The 14,482-nt window shown below is 37.8% G+C and overlaps 3 protein-coding genes across 4 annotated transcripts; all 3 read left to right on the top strand.

Annotated features, from left to right (window-relative positions):
* The first annotated feature begins 3,538 nt into the window (after positions 1-3,538).
* Positions 3,539-7,045, top strand: LOC111453513 (probable anion transporter 3, chloroplastic). The gene is made up of 8 exons (XM_023094635.1): positions 3,539-4,112; positions 5,200-5,426; positions 5,533-5,881; positions 5,962-6,006; positions 6,085-6,231; positions 6,313-6,450; positions 6,539-6,572; positions 6,645-7,045. Exons 1-8 carry the CDS (start codon positions 3,657-3,659, stop codon positions 6,812-6,814), a joined length of 1,566 nt encoding a protein of 521 aa, XP_022950403.1. The 5' UTR covers positions 3,539-3,656; the 3' UTR covers positions 6,815-7,045.
* A 1,035-nt stretch (positions 7,046-8,080) lies between these two features.
* LOC111450283 lies at positions 8,081-10,164 on the top strand. 2 transcript variants are annotated; one of them, XM_023090439.1, is made up of 3 exons: positions 8,081-8,243; positions 8,324-8,840; positions 9,734-10,164. In XM_023090439.1, exon 2 carries the CDS (start codon positions 8,495-8,497, stop codon positions 8,831-8,833), a length of 339 nt encoding a protein of 112 aa, XP_022946207.1. In that variant the 5' UTR covers positions 8,081-8,243; positions 8,324-8,494; the 3' UTR covers positions 8,834-8,840; positions 9,734-10,164. The 2 variants fall into 2 exon arrangements, with proteins under 2 accessions (XP_022946207.1, XP_022946132.1); XM_023090364.1 differs by having other exon boundaries at positions 8,081-8,840.
* A 1,070-nt stretch (positions 10,165-11,234) lies between these two features.
* LOC111446649 (ataxin-3 homolog) lies at positions 11,235-14,279 on the top strand. The gene is made up of 2 exons (XM_023085545.1): positions 11,235-11,630; positions 13,011-14,279. Exons 1-2 carry the CDS (start codon positions 11,391-11,393, stop codon positions 13,938-13,940), a joined length of 1,170 nt encoding a protein of 389 aa, XP_022941313.1. The 5' UTR covers positions 11,235-11,390; the 3' UTR covers positions 13,941-14,279.
* Positions 14,280-14,482: the final 203 nt, after the last annotated feature.

Raw genomic sequence — 14,482 nt, 5'->3', positions numbered from 1 at the left:
TTTTTTTTTTTTTTTTTTTTTTTTTTTATTTAGGGAAAAGAAAGGGATGTTTGCGATGGAGGTTCATAAAAATAGTGACCTTTTCATGGAAAAGTAAAAGTAAAAGTAAAAAATAAAAATGATGACAAAAGGTCTCGTCCCTGATTTTGCGAGCAAGAAAAGAAATTTCAATTATTGTTCACTTATTAATTTCACAAATATAAATAAATTCATATTCCCATTCAAAAAATCAAAATAAGATATTAATTTTTATTATTATTTATATAAATAAATAAAAATGAAAAACCTAAAGATCCAGCATTCTTATTGGCACTCGTTCTCTTGTCTAATTAATGTGGGACCCTCTGATCCACTTACCCCAACACGTTCTCTCCTTCAAACGAGGTGGGACCCTCTAATCCACACCCCTTCAAGGCCCGATCTCATTCCCTTCTCTAATTGATGCAGGACTCCCCAATCCACCCCTCAAGGCCCATCATCCTCCCTTGCACTCATACCCTTCTCCAATCAATGTGAAACCCCTCAATCCACCCCTTTTCAAGGTCCAGCATCTTTGCTAGCACACCACCGTCTCATGTCTGCCTCCTTTCAAAACTTAGCCTCCTCGCTGCCACATAGCCCACATGTCTGACTCTAATACCATTTGTAACCGCTCAAGCCCACCATTAAAAGATATTAACATCCTTATAAATCATACTTTATTTTTCTCTAAAAAAAAAAAACATAAATGTGACAAATTGTGTGGAAAGGAATATCCACTTTAATGTTTTATATTTTTTCCAAATCTAATAATGTTCCTGTTTTATTCCAACTTATAAGTCCCCACCAAATTTTTGTACATTTATTTGTCTCTCCTTTTCAATTCAATCATTCTTTAGTAATATGTATAAATAAAATAAAATAAAATAAAATAAATAAAAAGGGTGAAGTGGTAATAAGGTAATAATACAAAACAAAAACATGCGCACCCATTCATACTTTTTTAGTTAATTATTAATGTTACCTAATTACCTTACTATATCATTATCATTCATTATTACATTTACTTCTATTTTTCTTACCTTTTTTACTCAAAACACTGTAAATATTTTTATTTTACTAATCAAATCTCTATTTTATGGCTGCATACACGTGGCAAAATACTGGCCTTAGGATTTTGACTGAATCCCAAGAAAAAGAAGGTAGAATTTGACATTAAAAACACTGCAGACAAAATCAAAGAGCCCACCACATCTTTTCATTTTTAATTCTATATTTATTATTTTCATTTATATATAAATAGTAAACAAATCACAAATTATTGTTTAATTTCAATATAAATTTAGAAACTATGGGCCGACAAAATTGGCGACATATATTCAATGGGCCGCGGCCCAAATACAATTTATTGAGAAGATAGGTCAAAATTTGTATCAACTTTTAAGAGATTTAGAGGAATTAAATTATTTTATTCTTGTAATAAATTTTATGTCACATAAGTCAACAACTAAATTTATTGACCTAATAAAAATGGTATAATTGAAAATTATTTAAGGTAAAAGATTCCTATATCTGATTTCAACCTATAATCTTTAATTCAATAATAATTAACTAAATATCTTTAAATTATTTTATTTTGCTATTTACTTTCAATAATAATTGACGTGTAGTCTTCCCCAAGACATTATATGTTTTTATATGATTTCTCTGATCTCTTTTCTTCACAGCCGTCGATTTTGAGCTTGACCTTCAAAATTGGGTAGCTGAGTTGGAGGGGAAAGTTTTGGCTCAATTATTAAAAAAAACCCATTTTTTTTAATTAAAAAATATATTTTTTTTAATAATTGACACATCAGACGGTGTTGGAATGTCAACTCGAACCACGTTAGATATTATAAAAAAATCTGATTATCTCTAATTTCCACGGCGGATTTTATATGATTTTCTTAATATTTCGTGATCAAGAATAATAAAAACATTAACTATAATATTTTTTTAATAATAAATAATAATCAGTGATCTTCGTGCGGATCACGAGATTTAGTTTAAATTATTAATTTTGTCATTCAGCTCATATAAAATTGTAATACGTCATTTAAAATTTTAAAATTGTCTCATCCTCATATAGTTCGCTAATTATTATTATTATTATTTAACTTATTTGAATTCTTTAAGCCACGTATGATTGAAGATTAAATAGATACGATAAAGTAATTTTAAATTTATGTCTAAAATGTTTGGACGTTAAAATTGGCTTTTAATTTTTTTACTTTGAAAATGTTCAATATTAAAATAATTTAAGGTTAACCGGTATTAAATTGAATTTTGTCTGATTAGACCTCATTATTTTAATTTTATGTCCGTGTATTTTAAAAATTATTTAATAGGTTAAAGATTTATTACTTTAAATATTTTTAAAAGTTAAATAAATAAATATTTAGGTTTGGAAGGAAAAAAAAAGGCATTATAGTTCACGTTGGGGCAGCCAAAATTTGAACGGTGAATGGGTCGACCCGTTTACCCATTCGGGTCGTTTTCTTCAACAACCCCTACCAACTGTCACAACGGCGGTGGTAGGTAGGCGTCAATGGTTGGTGGAAATTAGGACTCTTTATCCTTACCCCCAAAGCTTTTTAATTTCAACCATTTTTCTAATAAACTATTTTTTTAATAATAATAAAAACCATACACTAACTATATTTGTTCAAACGTTTTTAAAAGACGCTAACGACAAGAAATTAAGCTGCACCGTTACTATTAAGATGGGGCTCAGCTTCTAAACGGTGCTACTTTGGTTATTATTGGCAAGCCACAAAATAAAGGATCATTGTCAGAAAGAGTCTCACGTTCACTAATTAAGAAGAAGATCATGAGTTTATAAATAAAAAATATAAATTTTAATTTTTGTGATGTTCCACGTTGATTGGGGAGGAGAACAAACCACTATTTATAAGGGTGTGGAAACCTTCTCCTAGCAAACGCGTTTTAAAGTCTTGAGGGAAAGCCCGAAAGAGAAAGTCCGAAAAAGACAATATCTGCTAGCGGTGGATCGATAATATCATACCATAGAGGTTAATAGAATAGTCACTACAAATTTATTAGGTTGCCCAAAGAGTTGGCATGTCTGCCAAGTTTCATACGAGCTGGATTGCCAAACTAGACTTAGAAAAACCTCAATTTACGACTTTACCCCTCCCCCCTTTAATTTAATTACAATTCAAAAAAGTATATATTTTACGATGAAATTAAATATTTTTAAGTACGGATAATATCTATTAAATTATTCCGAAATTTATTAAGAATAGAATATTTAATAATGAAATGACTCGCGCATAAATATTCATTACCTAAAATAAAATTTTCAAACTTATTTGCTCACTTTACACTTATTATTCTATTCTTTACATAACGTTGTTTTAATGAAAAATATAAAAAGTTTAAGAGAGAATAAGAGAATAAAAAAAAAGAAAAGTCTAAATGTTGAAGGGTATAATTTAGAAAATGTTTATGGGTTTATATGAGCGAGAGTCTAATTAAATTAATTAAGAGATGGGATAGAAATAATAATAGAAAAAAAAAATTGGCGAAAATCTTGATTCAAACGTCTATATAAACCGCCCGTTTCTCGCATTTCTTCCCCTCTTCTTCTGTGGGCTGTTTTTGTATTGCCTTCTCTAATGGCGACTTTCTCCCCGCCGAAACCTTCCATCATGAACTCCCGTTTTTCCGGCAACCCATCTGAGTTATCAACCAACCAACTCAGTCTGATCAAATTTCCGAGGGCCCATTCTGTATTTCAATCGGGAATTTTGAGGAACAAATGGGGGAATCACATGGGATTTCATCGAGTTCGAGTAGGCGGAGGGAGTAGAGGGTTGGCGGTGGTCCGGTGCACGGCGGAGGGGATAGAGAGAAGCATTTCATTTGGGAAGAGATCAATCGGATCCGCCGCCGCGGAAGAACGAGGCATCAGTGGTGGAGTCGGAATCGGCTTGCCGGAGAGGTTTAAAGTGGTTGCATTAACCGCTTTCGTTATGTGTCTTTGTAATGCTGATAGAGTGGTTATGTCGGTCGCGATTGTTCCTCTTGCTGCTAAATATGGCTGGTCTAATTCATTTCTCGGCATCGTTCAGGTGAAATGAACACAAAACTCTTGTCTCTTACTAGTTCTTCATTTGGGTTTTTTCTTTGATTCAATCAATCAGGGGTTTTCAATATTAACCTTGTTTCTGAGAATAGCTAGCTATTTGGTGATTTTGATTTGATCAATGTATAGAAACACGAAAGCACCCACGGATTTTGCTGTTCTTTTATGATTGTTAGATGGGTTCTGGTTGAAAACGTGTATAATGCTGTTTTAAGCAAAGGAAATGAAATTTTATCTCTCGCTACTAGAAAACCTTTAAAATTCAATGACTGCGACATGGTGGTGGACTTGTGTTTTAACGTTGGCGACAGGGTTTGCTTGAAACTTTGATCTTGCCGCCGTGTCCTTAGATAAGCTGTAGGCGGTGAAAGGTGAAACCACAAAGAATTACCCTTTCTTCTTCTTACCAATCCCCTTCTCAAGTGCTCTGGTTTGGCCCACGGGAACCTTGAATGTGTTCATTTGGGCTTTCTTGCATTTCTTGGCCCAACCAAACCCCTTTCGTGGGAATAGGACAAAGAAGAAAAAATTGGAACTTAACTTCTTCTTAGGGGCGTGAGATCCCGTGTTGGTTGGGAGGAGAACGAAACATCCTTTCTAACAGTGTAGGAACCTTTTCTTAGTAGTAGAGCGTTTTAAAAACCTTGAGGGGAAGCCTGAAAGGGAAGACCCGAAGAAAACAATATTTGCTAGTGGTGGGTTTGAGCTCTTACAAATGGTATCAGAACCATGACAATGTGCCAACGAGGAGGCTGAGCCTCGAAAGGAGGGGGGCACAAGGCGGTGTGCTAGCAAGGACACTGGAGCCTGAAGGTGGGTGAATTTGGGGGTGGTCCCACATCGATTGAAGAAGGGAACGAGTGCGAGCCAGGACGTTGGGCCCGAAGGGAGGTAGATTGTGAGATCCCAAATTGGTTGGTGGATTGTGAGATCCTACATTGGTTGAGGAGGAGAACCAAATATCTTATATCGACTAGGGATAGTCTTGGACGGGGACATTTCGGTGTTCATTTGAAAGAGTTAAAAGGGACATTGTAGTGTTAATTTTAACCTGAATCTTTGTTTTGTTGAAGTCATCGTTTCTATGGGGATACATATTCTCATCGGTGGTTGGAGGAGCATTGGTGGACAGATATGGAGGAAAGCGAGTGATGGCATGGGGAGTGGCCCTTTGGTCGCTTGCCACTCTTCTTACTCCATTGGCGGCCAACCACTCAACAACCAGTCTCTTGGCTGTTCGTGCTTTCTTTGGACTGGCTGAAGGTGTCGCGATGCCATCAATGAGTACCCTCTTGTCGAGGTCACACCCCATTTGCCAACCATAAAAAAAAAAAAAAAAAGATTCTTTATGATTAGCTCCCTCCAACTCCCCAACCTAGCTTTGAAATTTGTCGTTGTTTAAGCAGGTGGTTCCCCAGCCATGAACGAGCTAGTGCAGTGGGGATGTCAATGGCTGGCTTTCATCTTGGCAATGTTGTAGGATTGCTATTAACTCCCATCATGCTGTCCTCCATTGGTGTCACTGGCCCCTTCTTGTTATTCTCATCACTTGGGCTTGTCTGGTTGATGTCATGGATTCCAGGCGTCACAAACAACCCCAGACAGAGTCAAAACATCAGCACATCGGAGCTGCGATTAATCGAAGCTGGAAAAGCTGATTCTTCTCCTCAAAATGTCAAACACCTACCTCTTAGCCGCCTTCTCTCCAAGTTACCAACATGGGCTATCATATTCGCCAATATGACTAACAATTGGGTGAGTTTTTCTTCTCTTTTATGTTTGAATGGGAAGTTCGCACAATGCTAATTCGTGTCGTTGGTTCGTTCGTTTTACAGGGATATTTTGTTCTTCTCTCGTGGATGCCAGTATATTTCAAGACTGTAAGCTCCTTTGGGCTTTCCCTGTTTTTAAAAGGCGTTTTGTTCTCCACTCCAACCATAATTATTGGGTTGATGTAGGTGTTTAATGTGAACTTGAAGCAAGCGGCATGGTTTAGCGCCATTCCATGGGGAACAATGGCAGTGTCTGGCTACTTTGCAGGCACGACATCGGACGCTCTAATCAAAGCACGCTACCCCGTGACATTAGTCCGGAAGATCATGCAGGTTTTGATTCATTTTTTCCATGTTGCAGCTTAAGAATGTATGTGGTTCAATCGCTGATTCAATGACATTGATGCTCAACAGTCGATTGGTTTCATTGGACCTGGATTAGCATTACTTTGTTTGAAGTTTGCGACCACACCAACCATTGCAGCAGTTTTGATGACAGTAGCATTGAGCTTGAGCTCATTCAGCCAAGCGGGGTATCTCCTAAATATGCAAGTAAGCTTTTAAGCCCTTCATATAGAATTGTTTGAAGTGATTCAAACTTCAACACTGATGAACTCTGTTCGTTTCTGGGTTCAATCAGGACATAGCACCTCAACATGCAGGCTTTCTCCACGGTAAGCTTTCTCAGAAAACAAGAAATTTCATTTGGTTTTCATTGACATGATCGATGTTCTGTCGAGGTGCAGGGATTTCGAACTCGGCAGGGACATTAGCAGCGATTGTGAGCACGATTGGAACAGGGTATTTCGTACAGTGGCTTGGCTCATTCCAGGCGTTCTTGACCGTTACAGCCACGATTTACTTCATGGCAGCCATTTTCTGGAATCTGTTTGCTACAGGAGAGCAAATCTTTTAGCTCTGCTGAAGCCTGTGTGGAATGGGAAGAGAGGAGATGAACATGGAAGGCATTTTTTTTTTTTTTTTTTTTGAAAGCTAGAAATTAGTTTGTAAAGATACACACGGATGGATGGAGACGAACCTGCAAACCACCATATAGTTCATCAATCAAAATTAAGATACACGTGTAGCATAAACGGTTTAGTTTTAATTGAAAGTCCCCTGCCTCCTGACATATGGGTCTTATTCCCATTTTCAAAGTTGTGTTGGATGATGAAAGTCCCACGTCGGCTAATTTAGAGAATGATCATGGGTTTAGAATCGATGAATACTCTCTCCATTGATATGAGGCCTTTTGGGGAAGCCCAAAGCAAAGCCATGAGAGCTTATGCTCAAAATGGATAATATCATACCATTGTGGAGAGTCGTGTTCGTCTAACATGGTATCAGAGCCATACCCTAAACTTAGTCGTGCCAATAGATTGGTAAATCTTCAAATATCGAACAAATAACTCTAAAAGAAAAGGAGTCGAGCCTCGATTAAGAGAATAATCATGGGTTTATAATCGACAATTTCATACCATTGTGGAGAATCATGTTCATCTAACAAGTTGAACCTTCTAAGTTGGTGTTCGATATCCTTATCACAATTTTAAGGGTTAATATGTGTGCTACGACATAATCGAAACCAAAGAAGTATACGTGTCACTAGGCTCATGGAACTTACTATTTTTCTTCAACAACAATGTTTTTGGTTATATGTGGCGGCAATGGTACAGAGGCGACGACAACAGTGAGCGACACGGTGAGGCAATGATAGTGGGACTACACCCAGATAGCAGACATGGTAGCTGCAACGACAACGGCAATGGTTCAACAACTGGGACGTAGGCATGCAATTGGAAAAGAAACGACGGTAGGCGACGTTGGCTGCAATTGGAGTAGGAGGGTCAACAACATCGTGCTTGAGGAGAGAAAACGAAAGAAAAAGAGTGACTATCTTGTTGAGGATTGTTAGTTTCAGATTGACTAATTAAGAAAAAAATACTGGAATATAACTGTTTAAAATTCTTAAATTTTATTTAATCATATATTAAAAAATTACAAATTAACTTATCTATTCCATCCATTAATTTTTAATTTTTTTTATTAGATTACATAAAATTTAAAAATATATAAAATTTAATGTTAATTTGTGAATCACGACTTGTATTCAATAATTTTGTTTGTGTACTTATTTTTGGGAATTATAAGGTATAAAAGTGGGTTGAACTTTGTATGATCCCAAATTGCCCGAGACAGATCCAATCTAAACCCTACATTTCCATTTTGTAACGATCCGAGGCGCAAAATCTTTTTGCCGACATCTCGCATCATGGATTCCATTCAAACAAACTTCAAGTCTCCGGACATTTATGGATTCAAGAGTTTCATGATCTTCATATAAGGTGCGTAATTCCGTCGGTTGCGTGCGCGAATTGAACGAGACCCCCTAATCCATCTTCCAATTTCTCTCCCATCACCCCAGGTCAAATGAATCCATCTTCACGAACTTGAAGAAATTTGATTCTCTGAACCTATTTGTCACAATTAGGTTTTCAACTCCGATCGTCTGGAGTCTATATTCTGACCCGGATTTGAAATTCTTCAACTGGATTTCGGAATCAATCTCTGGTTTTCGCATTTCGCCTCGGAATTTATGAATTTCAGAAGTTTGGATGAGTTCTGGGTTTTCTATATGAACCAGCACTCAAAACCCTCGACGAGGCGATGGCACTTTATTGGAACTCTGTCTTCTATCTTCTTCTTTCTTTGCTCTTTACTGTTTAGCTGGTGGTTCCTGTTCTTTGTGCCTTTGACTGGATATGGATTCGCGTGGTACAGCCATTTCTTCGTCGAGGAAAATGTTCCTGCTTCCTTCGGTCATCCATTTTGGTCTCTTCTTTGTGATTTCAAGATGTTTGGATTGATGCTTACTGGGAACATGGACAGGGAAATCAAGAGGCTGGGGAAAAGACCTGTGTTGCAGGCGTTCTAATTCTAATGTAAGCTTCTCCATTCTTCCACTACATTTTCTTGAGAATTGTTTGATGATTGGCAATTTACTATACTTTTTGGCTGGATTGGATAATATCTGCTATAATGTAAATCAAGCTAAACCTCAAATATGTGCATGGTGTCACGGTCATGCTTGTCCAGGGCATGTTGCCCATGGCCGCATGCCCATGACAAGCCAAACCCTTGTCATGTCTTTTCATTCTAGTGTTTTTTCTTTTGTAATTCTAGAGCGTATGACACCTCAAAAATATCATGTCTAGGCCTGCCAGAACTAAAATGGCCCAGAATGTACCATAGGGGATATGACTAGTCGTCAACTTCTCCCTACTCAAGGTTATATATGCTAAGCCGTTGTTATCTTTCTCTTGCTTGCTTATATAACGTCTCCTTCTAAAATCTCCCTTTCTAAAATCTCTCTCTCTTCTCGTTTTCTAAAACCTTCTTTTAAAACCGAGGCTAGAGGCTCGACCGTACGTCGCTTGGCCGTAGGCGACGCAAGAACAAATTGGCTTAACTCACTTGTCGCTGGAAAGTGAGTGCCGCACAATCGCTAGTCCGCTGCCTTCGAAAGCGCGATTGTGTCACATGGCTCTAATCAATCTTCGCAGTTTTAGTCTTTCAATTTGAAGATTACTAAGTTCATGGCAAGTTTATTGATGGAGGATAGATTAACCAACTCTGTTCTTATATATTCTCCAAGCTTGCTTGACATGGGTCCATCTTCAAAGTTTTGGTAGAATTTGTTCGTATATTTTACAGCAGTTTGTATAGAACATTGTTCAAATGGCAGAGGATTTTGCAGCCGCAGAACTGTTCTGTTCTCTGCGTGGTATTATGAAATCGTGAATGAACTGATCTGTTCTTCGATTTTATCTGGCAGAATTTGATGTGATAAGGATTACCTCAGTTGTTTTTGCTTTCCTGTTGGGGAATCAGCTCATTCCAGCATCTCTTTCTCTCCACATGTACTATCCTTCCTCACACAAGATTGTTCCAGCTACAAGTTTTAATATCAATGTTGTATGCTTCTTGTGCTGCTTTGGATGGATGGTTTGAAGCCATTTTTGTTTCCCACAAGATTAGAATTCTCTACAGATCAATCCATTCTCATCCTCAGGTTGGGCTGCTTAGTTTGGAAAGAACTCATTTGAAGGCCAGGCCACTGATGCTCGGTTATGCAATTTACTTCCAAATTTGATTCTCTAACTTGGCTTACAATCTGCAGTCATGTATCTATATGGTGTTCTGTAAACTGTTTATGTTTTATCTTGTACAATGAAGTTCATCAACAAAGTTATACTTTTTCCAATATATGCTGAGTTAATTCTCCATCTGCATCTCCTAATCCAATCCATGTTAAGTTGGCGACGCTTCATAGATTATTTCAAAGGCAAGGGAGTCAGGAACTCAAAGAGCTAAGGGGGGAAAAAGGGTGAAAGGAAAAAGTAAGAGACAAGGGACCATCAGCATGTGGGCAACATGATAGAAACAAAAGTTAGAAGTTAAGAAGGTGTAGGCATTTATTGAGCCATATGAATATGTTTTCCTTTTGATACTTCGTGCTCGAAGAATAGCAAGAGTTGTGTTGCTTTGCCTTTCCCGTGCTTAGTTTCAGTTAAATTTCTGAGACGAGTAGTCAAATATTCGTTCTAAACTGATGGTGTCTATTCTTCTTGACGTGTCGTTTGTCTTGGTGCTCTCTCCCTTTAATCAGTTTCTAGACAGCAAACCCACCCTAGGTTGTGGCAACTTTCTACTCCTCTTGAGTTGTCTTGTTGTATCTAAAATGGTTTCGAGCTTTCTCACCACAACTGCCTGCTCTCTCCTTCTTCGGGCCGGATAAATCCAATGCATGACCCTTTAGGAGTTACGGCACATTATTGAGGTGTGGCAAAGAGAGTAGGTTGACTTGCGCACAAAGTCCATTCACTATTGATTTTCTTATTTGAATCCTTCGTCCCCCGATATTGCATGCGGGCTAAGCATTAAGCATATTGCCCGATATTGCATGCGGGCTAAGCATTAAGCATATTGCATGCGGGCTAAGCATTAAGCAGGTCCATGATACTTAACCTTTTAATTCAATCACTCGCATAAAATAATTTATAATTTTTTCTTAACTGAAAGAATATTGATTGTTTTAGATATTGAATAATTTTTATTTTCTAAAAGTTGATTATAAATAATTAAAAAATATATAAATATATATTTTAGAGGAATTTTAGGGAGTTACCTTTTTCACGGGTTATCGTAAGTTACAGAATCGGGTCAAAATTAAATAGTTAGGGATTTCCACACGCGTGAAACGATGTATTAACACGTGCGGAATTTCAACTTCCAATCTAAAACTGAGGAAGGGCAAAAGATTCATTTCATTTTTGTTACCGCATTTTCTTCGAGAGAGAATAACAAGCTTACACCAAAAGTAACACCCATAGCTTGCTTGGCTGAATCTAGGGTTTATTTCTCTCTTCTTCATCCTTTTTTCTCTCTCTCTCTCTCTCTCTCTCTCTCTCTCTCTCTCTGTGTTGAGAATTATGGAGGGAGCCAGCAATGGAGGGATGTTGTATCACGAGGTACAAGAATCGAAGCTTTGCGCTGTGCATTGTGTCAACACTGTGTTGCAGGGTCCATTCTTCTCGGAATTCGATTTGGCTGCTCTCGCATCCGATCTCGACCGGAAGGAGCGCCAGATGATGCTTGGTGGATCCACAACCGGCGATTTCCTCTCCGAGGAGTCTCACAATGTCTCCTTGGATGGTGATTTCAGTATCCAGGTTTTGATTCCCTGTTGCACTATCTGTTATTGTTTGTTATTCTTTTCTCCTTCTAGAAGCTAATTGAGGGAAACCGAAAGGTTGCTTTGGATGTCTTTTTTCTTTTTTTTTTTGTTTAATAATTTTTATTTGATCGATTTAGTGTAAATACGCAGGCTCCTCCGTAGATACTCTTTATATTACTTCTCCAATCTACTCGAATTCCAAATGTTGTTGAATATTTTGAATTGCATTCAGGAACAGTGGTTAACGAATATATTGGATGTTTTACGAAAGCGGTTGAAATGCGATCCTGATGTTCGAGTTGTGTATTCTTTTAACCGTAGAAATAGAAAACCTGAAGTTGTAAGCCAGTATGCAGTAGTTACAGTCATTATGAGCCATTTGTGTAATGGTTACAGCTATTATTGTTTTGAATTTTAAAACAACTGATACAATGACTTGTAATGGCATGGGAATTCACACATACGTAATAGTACCAATGATGAAATATTTTTTAAGATAAGGTTTATTACTTGCAAAACCCCCTAAGCTACTATTCTCCTTTGTCCCAGTGTCATCTTTCTGAGGTAGCAGTGATGAGTAGTGCAGTGATGCAAAATTTGAATAACGTTGTGTTCAACGAACCTTTGTCACAATACTTGCTTCTACTGTACGGATGTACCTGATAATATTATGACAAGTTTATTGTGATTCATTCAAGTGATGTATGTTTCTTGATGTATGCTTTGCTTCAAATGTGATAATCTGAAAAATAGGATTACATTATCTCATAAGTTGTTTTTGGGATGAGAAACATGTTTTTAACTCATAAGTTGCTACGCTTCTGATCTCTTAATTCTTGAATTTAACATGAGTTTGGCATATGGGATGGTTAGAGATCGTTAGAAAAACTTGTTATTGCAAGTAATGATTGATAAAGTAGATTGAAAGTGGGCAAGTAAGGACACTGCTCTTAATTTTTTCTTCCCTGATCTTGCAATTTTTCCTTATCTCAATATTAGTCCTTTGGCTCCCATTAACTACATCTGGGCAGGCACACTGCTTATGCATTTTGGTTTACCACATGCTTCTGAAATCATCTATTGTTCTGTAATCAGGTGTCGAAGCTGGCTTAGCTTAGGTTTTGTGGAGATTGACCTTGTTTTGGATACCCAAATTTAGCGCAGTGAACATCAGATCTCCTCTTTCTTAATCTCTTTTTTTTTTTTTTTTTCTTTTTTCCTATTTGGGTAAAGTTTTAAGTAAAACAGTGAAATATTTAAGAGGGATGGGACTTCTTTTTTTCTAAACCAGTTCCTATTCTATGTGTATATTATCAATTCATAAAACCTGTTGGGATGTTCTGATTTGTTTAAATCATTATATATTTGCTTGCAGGTCTTACAAAAGGCTTTGGAGGTATGGGATCTTCAAGTTATTCCTCTCAACTCGCCAGTTGCTGAACCTGCACAGATTGATCCTGAACTGGAGAATGCATTTATATGTCACTTGCAAGATCATTGGTTTTGTATTAGGAAAGTGAACGGGGAGTGGTACAATTTTGATAGTCTATATGCAGCCCCACAACATCTTTCTAAGTTTTACCTTTCAGCCTACTTGGACTCTCTAAAGGGCTTTGGTTGGAGCATCTTTATAGTGAGGGGTAACTTCCCCAAGGACTTTCCCATCTTGTCCACCGAAGCATCTAATGGTTATGGTCAGTGGCTTTCCCCTGAGGATGCTGAGAGGATAACCAAATCGTGCAACTCTACCCAAAACCCCCCTCCTCCACAAAGAGTAAGCTGGACAGAGCAGCAAGATACCTTTCTTTCAACCGGAGAAGCAGAAATGCTTATGGACATGGAGGATGAAGACTTGAAGGCTGCAATAGCTGCTAGCCTCATGGATTCCTCAGCAGTCATGGCAGCAGGAGTTGGTAATCCCCAAAAAGAACCTGCAGCTTCCTCCACCCATAACGTACCTGTTGTTTCCCTTGAAGCTGCTGCCAATACTGATGTTCCTGCAGTTTCCAACAAACCTGCCTCCCTCCAAAATGATGTAGCTGTTGTTGTTTCCCCTGAAGCTTCCACCTCCCAGGATGTCCATGCTACCATCCAAGATGCTCATGCAGTTTCTGCCAAAGCTGCTTCTCCCAATAATGAACCTACAACCTCCCCTGAAGTTGCTATGCATCAAAACGAATCTGAAAACAAATCTACAGGTAATGCAGACGCTGCCTTCCATGAAAGCGAACCTGCAGATAATGCAGACTGCACCATTTCTAGCCCTCGTAAGAAAATCAGTCGTACTGATGAGGGAACTCCCTGAGGAAGTATTTGATTTTTGGTTCAAGATTGATGAATGAACGGGATTGGCACAAGGCGAAAGAAGAGAATAATTTGCAGGAGAATGGGAACCCGAAATCCTTGTTGAACTCAAGGTTAGCTAGTTGAAGTTAAATCCATGCTTTACAGTCCTGTGCAGTGTAACTATTTCCACCTTACATTTTCAATTCAGATTGATACTGTATAACATTTAAAAAAAAAAGAAAAAAAGAAAAAAAGCCGTCAGCTTGGCCTCTGGATTGTCACAAATGTTCGATTACAGAGATGTATTTGTCTTGGAAAATATTTTTAAGGATCTCAAAGTACAGTAACCCCATTATCACGTTAAAATCAATCACTTTCTTTATTCGAGTTCGAGTTGGTTGGGTCGAATGTATATAAATTTCAACCAGTTCAATCAAAATATTTTTTGGATTAGTTGTCCTAGAGTTTAGAAGAAGAAACCAATTTCAATACCGATTCCAAGGGGCAAATGAAGGAGAAGAATAAAGAAGGCACGAGAGGCAGGCATCAGACTTTTGACCT

Source organism: Cucurbita moschata, unplaced genomic scaffold (genome assembly GCF_002738365.1).
Source record: "Cucurbita moschata cultivar Rifu unplaced genomic scaffold, Cmos_1.0 Cmo_Scf00001, whole genome shotgun sequence".
NCBI lineage: Eukaryota > Viridiplantae > Streptophyta > Magnoliopsida > Cucurbitales > Cucurbitaceae > Cucurbita > Cucurbita moschata.
This window is presented reverse-complemented; position numbering and strand designations above follow the sequence as displayed.

What these genes read in the sequence shown, in the direction of transcription:
- LOC111450283 (XM_023090439.1), top strand. Translation starts at nt 8,495, where the DNA reads ATGAATTTCAGAAGTTTGGATGAGTTCTGGGTTTTCTATATGAACCAG.
- LOC111446649 (XM_023085545.1), top strand. Translation starts at nt 11,391, where the DNA reads ATGGAGGGAGCCAGCAATGGAGGGATGTTGTATCACGAGGTACAAGAA. An exon ending in ATGGTGATTTCAGTATCCAG is followed by an intron (nt 11,631 to 13,010) that starts GTTTTGATTCCC and finishes ATTTGCTTGCAG; the next exon opens with GTCTTACAAAAGGCTTTGGA.
- LOC111453513 (XM_023094635.1), top strand. Translation starts at nt 3,657, where the DNA reads ATGGCGACTTTCTCCCCGCCGAAACCTTCCATCATGAACTCCCGTTTT. An exon ending in TAGTCCGGAAGATCATGCAG is followed by an intron (nt 6,232 to 6,312) that starts GTTTTGATTCAT and finishes GATGCTCAACAG; the next exon opens with TCGATTGGTTTCATTGGACC. An exon ending in GGTATCTCCTAAATATGCAA is followed by an intron (nt 6,451 to 6,538) that starts GTAAGCTTTTAA and finishes GGGTTCAATCAG; the next exon opens with GACATAGCACCTCAACATGC.